The sequence below is a fragment of the Mobula hypostoma genome, chromosome 2 (assembly GCF_963921235.1).
Source record: "Mobula hypostoma chromosome 2, sMobHyp1.1, whole genome shotgun sequence".
NCBI classification, from domain to species: Eukaryota; Metazoa; Chordata; class Chondrichthyes; order Myliobatiformes; family Myliobatidae; genus Mobula; species Mobula hypostoma.
In genome coordinates this window covers 43,294,338-43,308,257 of record NC_086098.1, presented here as the reverse complement: position 1 = coordinate 43,308,257, position 13,920 = coordinate 43,294,338, and the positions used below count along the sequence as shown (strand labels likewise).

The 13,920-nt window shown below is 39.5% G+C and overlaps 1 protein-coding gene across 1 annotated transcript in view; it reads left to right on the top strand.

Moving 5' to 3' along the window:
- Positions 1-13,920, top strand: part of otofa (otoferlin a) — a 379,390-nt gene that overhangs the window by 261,311 nt on the left and 104,159 nt on the right. Inside the window, exons 10-13 of the mRNA XM_063071051.1 lie at positions 5,391-5,522; positions 6,722-6,784; positions 10,233-10,317; positions 13,697-13,856. Coding sequence (XP_062927121.1) covers positions 5,391-5,522; positions 6,722-6,784; positions 10,233-10,317; positions 13,697-13,856 — 440 coding nt within the window. The remainder of the gene's footprint in view (positions 1-5,390; positions 5,523-6,721; positions 6,785-10,232; positions 10,318-13,696; positions 13,857-13,920) is intronic.

Sequence of the window (13,920 nt, the reverse complement as noted above, 5' to 3'; positions counted from 1 at the left end):
TAAAATACTGCACTAGATAAAGTAATGAGCAACAAAGACTTAATATACTGATACTGTTTTGGTTAAATTCAGAGATTTATTTCAGAGTAGTGTTTTTGAATATAGGAAGTTATTTTTAAATCTTTATCATAAGTACGATTGATGCAATCATCCTTTCGTTCTCCTGGAGATGGGCATTAGCCACAAACCAGCTTCTATTATCCATCATAGTGATGGGATAAAAGAAGGCTTCTGCTAAATTCTTGAAGTCATTTAGCTTTTCAACAAAGTGCATTTGACTTACTACATTGTTCTGGTTTCTGTACAACAGCAAAGGAAAAAGAAAGAAAAGAGTTTGCTACTGTATGAAGAGGCTTGAGCATTCACAGAGGTTATAAATAATTCTGTTTCTGTAGCTCAGGTAGAAGGTAGCTAATTAAATGCTTAAAATATTAAATAGCTTGGATCAGGTAAATCAAAGTATTAATTTACAACAAGACAAACTGATAGGACAGTGAAAATGAAACATATTGCCATCCACACCTTTTGTGAATCTGAGGATTGAAGTTCAGTCACCAAAGTGATGACATTTGATGTCCTTTTGTATTTAGCAAGGACATTTATGGCTGGATTGTCATCAACTGTACAGTAAAGGGGACATTAAAATCAAACATTTATGGACAAAACTGATAGCAGGCGGATACTAGATTGTGCAGTTACCACAGTACCTACCAGTTAGAGATAGTGGAGAGAAGAGTTTCAGTATGGGTTGATACAAATATTTCATAATGTTTAATAGAGAATATTGTTGATGAATTGATGTTACAGTTCAATCTAGTGCAATATTCCAACACTGCAAAAAGACATTCAATTTAAACTTTATGCAATTAATCTAGGTTTTAGGAACATATGCATTCAACATTTGTTTTCATTTCTCAGGGCTTTAATAAAGGCAGGCATGATTCCAATAGATGTCATTAAAAATAATCTTGAATGAGTTATACAGTATTCACTTTGTATTTAATTAGCATGAAAATATATCAGATCAGTTCTGGATATGACAGTTTTGTCACAGTACCAAACAATAATAAACATGATCAGTAATTTAGTAATTTTATGAAATTCAACGTATTCTCACTGGATCCTGTTACGTACCCTGTAACTGGGTTGCCAAACCAGCAGAAATGGATCACTCAGTTGGAGTCTGGAGTACTAGAACTAAGAAAGTTTTATTAAAGAAACAAGCAACACAGTAATCGAAAGGATAATAAATGCAACAATTCAACAATGATAACCACACATGTGCACAGAATTAAGATAACAGCATCAATCAAGCTCTATCGTTGTCTAGGGGTAAATGACCAATTTCAAAATGACTCAAAGTTCAGTCCAGTTTAGTAGTTCAGTTCGCAGTAATCGTTGCCATGGCGGTGGACAATGTGGGGGAAGAGAGAGATAGAATAGGAACAACTCATCATTCAGCACAGCTTCACTCACAGACCAGCAGGATGGCTCACAGACCAGCGAGATAGGTCACAAACAGCTTTTTGGGCAGGTCCTTGGTGATGTCACCTGAGGCCACCGACTGTGACCCCTCCTCCAGATGCGGTCGATCCTCTGCAGTGAACCCGGCACCCAGGCAAGGGCGGACACACACCGGGTTCCCGCTGATCGTACCTTTCCACCCTTGTCGTTGTCTGGGACTTCTCACCCACTCGTGAGAAGCGCACCGCTTCCAGGGTCTCGTTACCTCGGGTGGCGTGTGTGTCTGTCTTAGCGAACCTGTCCCTTTTTATCCCCCTGCTGGGGTATCGCCTGTCCATCACTTCAAACAGTTCAGGGCTCAAAGGGGGGAGGGGCTCCAGACAGCTCTCTCTCCCACATCCCTTCATTACACATCTCCAGACGCTGCTCCATTGTTCCTTATCTCTCCTTCCCCTGAGGGCAGGTGGCAGACCAACTGCTGATGCCACTGATGCTAACCGAGGCCAGCAAACATCTTAATTTTATGTGTATTCTCGTAACAATCCATATAACAACAGTATCTGTGATATAATTATAGGAGAACTTGTTAAGTTTCATTGGCTTTTTAAATCAAATGCATGTTTTTATGGTTAAGCAAATTTATGAATATGACCTGTGACACTCTTCCAGTCACTACACTTTCTAAAAAGTTTGCTAATGTAAATATGTTTTATGAAATAGTCAGATCAATTGTGAATGCATAATAAAATTTAAAATAAGAAGAAATTGCTAAATATGATCATTTATACACTTCAAAATAGGAATAGAATGACCATTTATCTCAGTGGAAAGTTATAGCTGATTTTCTGCTGTGCATTTGACACGGATTGTGCTGTGAGATAAAGCACAGCACATGATGCAACATCATCAGAATGGTAAGCCAATAACAAGTGAAGTTGCACTGTGTAAATCAACAGCCAAACAACATTTGTGTACACCCATAACAGGATAGCAGTGCAAGCCAACGTTGCAGAGTTACATCTTACAGCATGTTCAAATTGGGCATAAGGAGACACTTAGCACCACAAAATCTTGGTCGATCTGAAGAAGAAAATAAAGGACAATGATCCACCCAGTGATATTGTTACAATCTTAATGCTGCTAGTGGACAATGGAATATTCAATAGTCATAAGGCTACTTTATGGTATTAACAGATGGATGAATTACACTACCTTCCGGTAAATGCAGAATGCCTAAATTCACTTCTTAGTCTCTGTTTGTGATTTAACAACTGTGTTTGTGATTCACCAACTGTGCACTGATATAGACCACTTCATGGAATCAAATGAAGGAATTTGAATATGCAGCATTTGTCCTTGCAGTAAGATGGCGGCATATTCAACCACAGTGACTTCTATGGAGTCAAACAATGGTGTTATTGTCCTTTTTAAATATATGTTTTATGATCGCAAAACCCTACTCAAAAATTAAGAACTTAAAGTACTGCAGGTCTACCCCATCAGCAAGTTGGCCATTGGCGGAGAGACTGAAGGAGCCATACTTTGTGTGGATCATGCTGCTCTCTGCATTAGAAAGGCATCAGAGGAGTTGGTGCACAAAGGCTGGGTGCAGTTTAACAGCGAGTTATCATCTAAGTCACGTTTCTCGTTATCGCAAGACCCAATTGGGCATTGTTAATATGGAATGCTACAGTCCAATTCACTGGTTTATTGGCAGACGGTGGGGTGGGGGCTGTCTGGCCTCCATTGTAGTGAGGAAAAGGCCTCAAGCTGCAAGATCACCTGTTTACAGCCGCCCAGGAGAGAGGCATTGGTGGTGTGGCACAGCATCCAAGCTGGAGCTGGTGCTGCCCCCCGGTGTTCACAGAGCAGAAGACAAACTATATTGTGTTCAACTGCAGACTACCACACCATTCATGGATTCTTGGACTGTATTTTACGGATATCTTACATGTGTTATATGAGCCTTGTGCTTTGTGTGACTGTTCAAACTGTATTTTGCACCTTTGTACCAGAGTAACATTGTTTTGTTTGGCTGTATTCATGGGTATTCATGTCTGGTTGAATGGCAATTAAACTTGGACTTGAACGTCACTTCTAGCTGAATTTACTTCAGGTTATACCTGGCACAAGAGCAGCAAAACCATTTATTTCAGTAGGAAGCAGCTGTGGGAGATCTTGAAAAGTTGTGGGTACTTTGCATACTTATGATCTAATTCAATTAACATTTTTTAAATGTTTTGAGAATGTATGTGTTTTATCTTCAGCATTTCAATTGTTAATAATTTTAACATTTTTGATTCAAAATCATTCGAGGTCTTTGACAGTTAGATTTGGAAGAATTTTCTTGGTCTACGAACAAAAGATTTTATATCCCTCTTTAGAAGCAGAGCAACATTAGGCAACATTAATTTGGGTGAATTGGCAAAAGTTCAATTTGTATTTAACGATTTAAGTAAGTGACAAGCATAAGAAATTCACCTCCAGCAACAAGTCTTTGGCAGTTCATTGGCTCATCACTCTTCCATTTTTTTAATAGCAACAAGATGCTGGAGAATAAAATATTTCTGTCATCGTGCATTAGGCCTTGTTCAACCTTCACGAGAGGATTGGTATGGGTATCAAATAAAACTAGCCAGAGCATGCAAGAATACCTTTGGAATGGTCAAATGGCCTCTGTGGAAAAAGTAACTGATTTAATAATTCAGGATAGATCCCATTTGTCAGAACCGTCTGCTGAACACTTCATTATATTGAAAAGAAATGTCAAACCTATTGTATAGCCTATTGTCCTGGATTGAGAATATTTCAAAAACACAAAATAATCTGCAGATGCTGGGGTCAAAGCAACCCACAACACTCTGGAGGAACTCAGCAGGTCCGGCAGCATCCATGGAAAAGATCGGTCGACGTTTCGGGCCGGAACCCTTCGTCGGGGCTTCCAGCCCGAAACGTCGATCGATCTTTTCCGCGGGTGCTGCCCGACCTGCTGAGTTCCTCCAGCGTGTTGCGTGTGTTGAGAATATTTCATACTGAAGAACATATTCACTGAACATTTTCCTAATATTTTCCTAATTGAAATTAAAAACGGAAACTATGAACTGACAATGGTGCACGACACTTCGAATGGTTTAGATTATGAGGACACTCAGTCCTTGTTTATTGTCATTTAGAAATGCATGCCTGCATTAAGAAATGATACAATGTTCCTCCAGAGTGATATCACAAAAAAACAGGACAAACCAAAGACTAACACTGACAAGACCACATAATTTATAACATATAGTTACAGCAGTGCAAAGCAATACCATAACTTGATAAAGAGCAGACCATGAGCACGGTAAAAAAAAGTCTCAAAGTTCCAATCGACTCCCGATAGCAGGTGGCGAAAAGGAGAAACTCCCTGCCATAAACCTCCAGGCGCTGACAACTGCCGATGCATTGGAAGCACCCAATCACAGCGGACTCTGAGTCCGTCCGAAAACTTCGAGCCTCTGACCAGCCCCTCCGACACAGCCTCCCGAGCACCATCCTCTGCTAAGCACTTCGACCCCACCCCGGCCACCGAGCGACAAGCAAAGCGGAGGATTTGGGGCCTTCCCCTCCGGAGATTCTGGATCACACAGTAGCAGCGGCCGCGAAGAAGGCATTTCAGAAGTTTCTCCAGATGTTCCTCCGTGCTCTCACATCCGTCTCCATCAAATCAGGATTGTGCACGGCACCCTACTTGACAGATGCCAGATATCATTCTCCGGAGTGGCCGCTGCGAGCTGCATTGCGCCGCCATCTTCTCCTCCTCCTCTTGAGACTATTTTCAAACTAGCTGGAGATAGCCATGTTCCTTTAGCGGTTTGCCTCACTTTTTTTTTTACAAAGTACCAAACTGATTTTAAATGCTGTTGTATTGACATTATTTTCTTACTCAGGTGAGTATTACAATTATCGAAGCAAGGCAGCTAGTGGGATTGAACATGGATCCAGTGGTTTGTGTTGAGATTGGGGATGAGAAGAAATATACAAGCATGAAGGAGTCAACAAATTGTCCCTACTACAATGAGGTGAAGTATTTTTGCTTGCTATTTCTTCAGTCACTTGTGCTCACATAACTCATGAAATAGTAACTCACGCAAGCACTTGATTCCACTTCACAGTTTCTAAAGTAAATCCCCATTAAGCATTTGATAGAGCTTTTTAATTTGTTTAATAATAAGAATGCCTATTTTAGTTCAACATTTCTTTAAAAAAAAATGAATTTAAGATACAATTTGTGGGCAGATTGTGTCATTTACTATATTAACTTGATCTACTTTCAAAGGTTAACAAAACGTTGCTTCAAATAATTCCAGCAAAAAAAATCCTGTAGCAGGGGGTATTGGTGTTACTGGAACATAATGAAGCCCATCAACAGATTAAATTTTTCACAAATGTGTCTACTAAATTAACAGAAAAATCTTGAGTATTAATAGTGTTCTGCCATTGTTGCATTCTTTCATTGATCTATCTTGTAAAAAAATTTGCTTTTATTTTAATATTATTGATAACCAAGTGTCTAAAATTGCTGGTAAAATATATGGCTAAATGAAGTATCCAAGCTGTTTTCTGAGCTAAATGTTTTTACTTTAGAAGTAACTCTGAATTTATTTAAAATATTTTTAGCTGGGATCCATCAGGAATAGGTTTTAGATGATAAGAGTAAGTGATATATTGCAGTTTAATCAATTTCGTTCATTTATAAAAGAGTACAAACTTGAGATAACACAGCTCATTATATCACAATTTTGAATGTCCCAGTCTCCCAAGACAATGCACACTTTATTCCAGAACCACAGAGAACCAGTTATATTTGCAGTAGAACATAATAGATCTTGTTTGAGGAAGACTTCCTGTCAACAACGGTACTACGAGGGGAGCAATAGATTCTAGAGATTATCTGGGGTATTTAATCTACAAATTATAATTGCGGGAATTCAGAAAGATCCCTTACATTGTGTGTTAACGTTATCCTTCTGACACCCACATTATATCAAGATTGCACTGTAATCCAGGTCCTCACAAGCAACCTAAGTACATGAACTCAATGTCATCACTGAACACTTTTGTTTATCCGTAAAAACGTGTATACTTGAATGACAATAAACTTAAAATTGACCTTGCTCATCCCATAACTAAGTATAACCATATCACAGATATTCTTTTCAATGTTCAGTGAATACCAAATGGATATCTAATAACATTATCCTTTTGTTTCTGTGTTCAGTACTTCGTCTTTGACTTCCATGTGTCTCCAGATGTCATGTTCGATAAAATAGTCAAACTCTCGGTAAGAACACTTATATATTATAACAGCATATTACTTGTTCTGTATAGAATTTTGCATATATAAGACCTTTCCAAAATCAAACTGGTAAAACGTTAATTATAGATTCCTCCAAAATCCGATGTTCTTGTACTTGTATTGATGTGATAAATAGCTCCCATTGAGTTTACAATGGAGTAGCAAGCTGGGGGGTGGGGTTACGGGAAGCTCCTAAACACGGCATGATATATTACAGAAGAATTAATTAGCTCGAGGGAGTCTTGATCATAAGCGGGCCGAAACTCCTGAAGACAGGTGGCAGATCAACTGATGATCCCACTGGCGATAGCACAGGACTGTTAACATCTTAGTCCACGTGTATTTTTTAACTCTGACATTAAAAGATTCTTCCTAAGTTTGTTGTGATATCGGAATCAGAATGAGAATGATGTTTGATGTCACCAGCATATGTCGTGAAATTTGTTAACATAGTGGCAGCAGTAAAATGCAATAAATGATAACTATAGCAAAAAATAAATCAATCAATTACAGTAAGTGTGTGTATGTGTATGTGTGTATATATACACACGCGCTTACTGTAATTGGTTGATCCTTTTTCAATATTTTCTATATTGTGAAAAAAACAAATAATAAAGAAGTGAGGTAATGTTCATGGGTTCAATGTCCATTTAGAAATCAGATGGTAATGGGGGAAAAGCTGTTCTTGAGTCAATAATGGTGTGTCTTCAGGCTTCTGTACCTCCTTCCTGATGGTAACAATGAGAAGAGGGCACGTACTGGGTGATGAGGGTCCTTAATAATGAAAACTTGTTATTGAAGGGTTAAATTTTCTCACAGCTAATTCATCATGAGTCTCCAACTGACATTCAAAAGCTGTCATTGTCCTTGAAGACCACCTTGACAGATGAATCCAATGCATCCACCTCAGAAGCCGGAGTCTGAAATGGGCTTTGAGCATGATTTGCTGAGTGAAAGCTATTTAAGTGGGATCTGATGATTCAAATTTGATTGTTACATAGAAATAGGGTGTGACTTTATTATGAAGAATAGACCCTACAGAGGTTATGTTAGGAAAGCTATTTTCTAACAAATTCTGGTGAAATCAGTCATGATTTAATTTAATTCTAAGAGCATTTCTTCATGGGAAGTGTACCTTCAAATCAGAGATGATGCATCCGCCAGAAAATTTTATAAATTTTTAAAAATTTTATTTTAAATACAATTGCAATAAACTGCAATCTCTTAGCCCTGGGCTTGTAGCACAATAGAGGACAGTTAGTGTGATGGAGGCCAACATTCAAAGTAAGTTCATTATCAAAGTACGTATATGTCATCATATACAACCCTGAGATTTATCATTTTGTGGGCATTAACAGTAAATGCAAGAAACACAATAGAATCAATAAAAAACCATGTCCAACAGGACGGACAAGCAACCAATGTGCAAAAGATAACAAACTGCAAATACAGAAAAAAAGATATACTAATAATAATAAATAAATATATATGCAATACATATCAATTAACATGAGATGAAGACTCCTTGAAAGTGAGTCCACAGATTGTTGGAACAGTTCAGTGATGGGGTGAGTGAAGTTATCTCTTCTGGTTCAAGAGACTGATGGTTGAAGAATAATAACTTTCTGAACTAGTGGTGTGGGTCCTGAGGCTCCTGTACCACATTCCTGATGGCAGCAGGAAGAAGAAACCATGGCCTGGATGATGGGTTCCTTGATAATGGATGCTGCTTTCCTGCAACAGTGCTCCATGTAGATGTACTCAATGGTGGGGAGGGCTTTACCCGTGATGGACTAGACTGTATCCACCATTTTTGGAGGCTTTTCTGGTCAAGAATATTGGTGTTTCCATACTAGAACATGATACAAGTAGTCAATTTCCTTTCTGCCACACATCTATAGAAGTTTGTCAAAGTTTTAGATGACATGCCAAACTTTTGCAAATTTCTAAGAAAGTAGAGGCGCTGCCATGCTTTCTTCATAATGACACTTAAGTGTTGGGTGCAGGACAGCAACAATAACACCAAGGAATTTAAAGTTGCTGAACCTTTCCACCTCTGATCCCCTGATGAGGACTGGCTCATGTGCCTCCAGTTTCCCCTTCCTGAAGTCAATAATCAGCTCATTGACCTTGCTGGCATTGATTGAGAGATTGATATTGTGGCATCCCTTAGCCAGATTTTCATTCTCCTTCCTATATGCTGATTTGTCACAACCTTTGCTTCAACCAACAATACTGGTGTCATCAGCAAATTTAAATGTGGTATTAGAGCTGTGCCTAGCTACACAGTCATAAGTGTAGCGTAAGTAGAGCAGGGGCTAAGCACACAGCCTTGTGGTGCACCTGTCCTGGTGGTGATTGTGGAGGAGATGTTGTTGCCAATCCGAACTGACTGGGTCTGCAAGTGAGAAAATTGAGGATCCACTTACACACGGAGGTATTGAGGCCAAGGACTTAAAGCTTATTGATTAGTTTTGTGGGGATGATAGTACTGAATGCCGAGCTATGGTCAATGGCGAACATCTTCTGTATGCATCTTTGCTGTCCAAATGTTCCAGGGTTGAGTGAAAAGCCAAAGAAATGGCATCTGCTGTTGACCTGTGGTGATGATAGGTAAATTGGAGCAGATCCAAGTCGCTTCTCAGGCAGGAGTGGATATATTTCATCACCAACCTCTCAAGGTAATTCATCACCACAGATCTAACTGCTACTGGACAATAGTCATCGAGGCAGGTTATCACATTCTTCATAGGCACTGGCATAATTGAAGCCAGCTTGAAACAAGTGGAAGAACATATTACGCAGATAAACAAATCACGTATGAGCCACATATTGTATTTTGTTTATATTTAATTGGTGTGTTGTCTGTTACATGTAGTGGCATGTGGCCAAGCGGTTAAGGTGTTGGACTAGCAATCTGAAGGTTGTGAGTTCGAGCCCCAGCCGAGGCAGCGTGTTGTGTCCTTGAGCAAGGCACTTAACCACACAGTGCTCTGGTCCACCCAGCTGAAAATGGGTACCGGCAAAATGCCGGGGGTTAACCTCGCGATAGAGTGGCGTCCTATCCGGGGGGTGGGGGGGGGTGGGAGTCTTGTACTCTCAGTCACTTCACACCACGGAAACCAGCATAAGCACCTATAAGGCTCGGGACAGACTTTAACTTTAACTTAGCTGTTACATGTAAATAGGAATCTTCAAACAGAGTATGAAGGAAATGCAGGGAACAATTCCTTGATGCAAAATTAAAAGTATTATAATATCCTGGAAACAATGAAAATACATTAATATTAATAAAACCAAATAATTTTCCTTTTTAATGCCATGGGTTAAATATAGATCTTGGTGTCCTCACATTATACTCTAATTATAAGCAATGTTTATTGCTTGTCCGAATAAAGAATATCCATCAAAATAATTTCTCTCTCTTTTGCAGGTAATTCATTCCAAGAACCTCCTGCGAAGTGGGACATTGGTAGGCGTGTTCAAACTTGATATAGGAACCATCTACTCTCAACCAGGTAATCACACAGAATTACATGGAATCTACAACACACAAGCAAGCCTCCTGCCCCCATTGGATAATGGTACTATTTGTACACGACTCCAAACAAAATTTTCTAAACCTTTTCCCAATATTCCTTTATTCTGCATGCTTTCATTGAGTTCTGTCATTTTATTTGCAAACCCCATCCCTCCCTATCATGGAATTATCCTTCAAAGGGATTTTCTACGTCTTGACTATAAAGTTAATATTTACTGAGAAACTCTGTCGACTGCAGAAAATGGTGAGAGTTGGATTCATATCAACATGGCAACTTGTTTGTTTCCAAACTAATAGCACTAGCTTTAGGCCATTGAACTGCTATGACAATCTCTTTTTTATATAAATAAAAGACACATTGCAAATAAGACCATAAGACATAGGAGCAGAATTAGGTTATTTGGCCCATCGAGTCTGCTCCACCATTCAATCATGGCTGATCCCTTTTTCCCCCTCTTCAGCCCCACCTCCCAGCCTTCTCCCTATAACCTTTGATACTATGTCCAATCAAGAACCTATCAAGCTCTGCTGTAAATACACCCAACAACCCAGCCTCCACAGCTGCCTGTGGTAATAAATTCCACAAATTGACCAACCTCTGGTTAAAGAAATTTCTCTGCGTCTCTGTTTTAAATGAACACCCCTCTCTCCTGAAGCTGTCCCTTCTTGTTCTAGACTCCCCCACCATGGGAAACATCCTTTCCACATCTACCATGTCTCAGCCTTTCAACATTCAGAAGTTTCATTCATTTCCCTTCATTCTTCTAAATTCCAGCGAATACAGACTCAGAACTATCAAATGTTCCTTGTATTATAACCCTTCCATTCCCAGAATCATCCTTGTGAACCTCCACTGAACCCTCACCAAAGCCAACACATCTTTTCTTAGATGAGAAGCCCAAAACCATTCACAACACTCAAGGTGAGACCTCACCAGTGCCTTATAAAGTCTCAGCATCACATCCCTGGTCTAGTATTCTAGACCTCCTGAAATGAATGTAAATATTGCATTTGTCTTCCTCATCACCGACTTTACCTGCAAGTTAACCTTCAAGTTGTTCAGCACAAGGACTCCTAAGTCCCTCTGCATCTCAGATTTTTAGATTTTCTCCTCATTTAGAAAATAGTCTGCACATTTATTTCTTTTACAAAAGTGCATGATCATGCACTTTACAACATTTTATTTCATTTGCCACTTTCTTGTCCATTCTCCTAATCTGTCTAAGTCCTTCTGCATACTACCTGTTTCCTCAACACTACCTTCACCAATCTTCATATCATCTGCAAACTTGGCAACAAAGCCAACAATTCCATCATCTAAATCATTGATATACAGCATAAAAAGGAGCAGTCCCAACACCAGCCCCTGAAGAACACCATTAGTCACTGGCAGCCAACCAGAAAAGGATCTTTTTATTCCCACTCGCTGCCTCCTACCAATCAGCCAATGCTCTAAACATGTTAGTAACTTTCCTGTAATACCATGGGTTCTTAACTTGGTCAGCAGCCTCGTGTGTGGCACCTTGTCAAAGGCCTTCTGAAAGTCCAAATATGCATCATCCACTACATCTTCCGTCATCTATCCTACTTGTAATCTCCTCAAAGAATTCCAACAGGTTGATCAGGTAGATTTTTCCTTAAGGAAACCATGCTGACTTTATCCTATCTTGTCCTGTGTCACCAAGTACTTCATAACCTCATCCTTAGCAATTGACTCCAACATCGTCCCAACCACCGAGGTCATGCTAACTGGTCTATAATTTACTTTCTTCTACCTCTCTCCTTTCTTAAGGAATGGAGTGACATTTGCAATTTTCTAGACCTCTGGCACCAACCATGCTCGAGTCCAATGATTTCTGAAAGGTTACTAATGCCTCCACAATCTCTACTGCTACCTCTTTCAGAACCCTACGGTGCAGTTCATCTGGTCCAGGTGACTTATGTACCCTTGGGTCATTCAGCTTTTTGAGCACCTTCTCTCTTGTAATAGTAACTACACTTACTTCTCTTCTCTCACGCCCTTCAACATCTGGCACACTGCTAGTGTCTTCCACAGAAAAGACTGATGAAAAATACTCACTTAGTTCATCTGCCATCTCCTTGTCCCCTGTTATTTTTTTTCTCCAGCCTCATTTTCTAGTGGTCCAATATCTACTCTCAGCTCTCTTTTATTTTTTACAGACTAGAAAAAGCTTTGACTATCCACTTTGATATTGTTTGCTAGCTTGCTTTCATATGTCATCTCTTCCCACCTAATGACTCTTTTAATTGTTCTTTGTAGGTTTTTAAAGCTTTCCAATCCTTTATCTTCTCACTAACTTTTGCTTTGTTGTATGCCCTCTCTTTTGCTGAATTCTCTTGTCAGCCCTGGTTGTACTATTTTGTCATTTGAGTATTTCTTCATTTTTGGAATACATCTATCCTGCACCTTCCTCATTTTCCCCAGAAACTCACACCATTTTTGCTCTGCTGTCATCCCTGCCAGCATCTCCTTCCAATTTACTTTGGTCAACTCCTCTCTCAAACCACCATAATTTCCTTTCTGACACTGAAATACTGCTACATCAGACTTTACTTTCTCCCTATCAAATTCCAAGTTGAACTCAATCATATTGAGATCACTGGTTCCTAATGGTTCTATTACCTTAAGCTACCTAATCACCTCCGGTTCATGACATAACACCTAAACCAGTATAGCAGATCCTCTGACCAAGGGTCTCGGCCTGAAACGTCGCCTGCACCTCTTCCTAGAGATGCTGCCTGGCCTGCTGCGTTCACCAGCAACTTTTATGTGTGTAGCTGATCCTCTCGTAGTCCTGATGACAAACTGCTCTTAAAAGCCATTTCATAGGCACTCAATGTACTCACTCTCTTGAGATCCATTACCAGCCTGATTTTCCCAGTCGACGTCCATTTTGAAGTCTCCCATGACTACCATAACATTGCCCTTTTGATACATCTTTTCTGTTTTCCATTGTAATCTATGATCCACATCTAGCTACTGTTTGGAGGCCTATATATATAACTGCCATCAAGTCCTTCTACCCTTGCAGTTTCTTAACTCAACCCACAAGGATTCAACATCTTCTTATCCTATGTCAAATCCTTCTAATGATATGATGCCATTCTTTACCAACAAAGCCACACCACCCCTTCTGCCTACCTTCCTATCCCTCCGATACAATGTGGGCATTCAGCTCCCAGTTAGAAACATGTAACCTTGGACTTCAGCTCCCAATACAAAGTGTAACCTTAAAATATTAATTATATTTATTCACCCTAATCAGCATTCAAGATGTTCAAGATTTGAATCACCATCTTTGCAAACTTACCGTGAACTTTTCTTGTTTAAACAGAACATCAGTTCTACCATAAGTGGGCGATACTCTGCGACCCTGGTGACATCACTGCTGGGGTGAAAGGTTACGTAAAGTGTGACATTGCTGTGGTTGGAAAAGGAGATAATATTAAGACACCACATAAATCCAACGAGACTGATGAAGATGACATAGAAGGGTAATAAATTAAACTTTTACCAAAGAATTTGAAAGATTTTTAGTGTTTCTATTAAGATGACTTG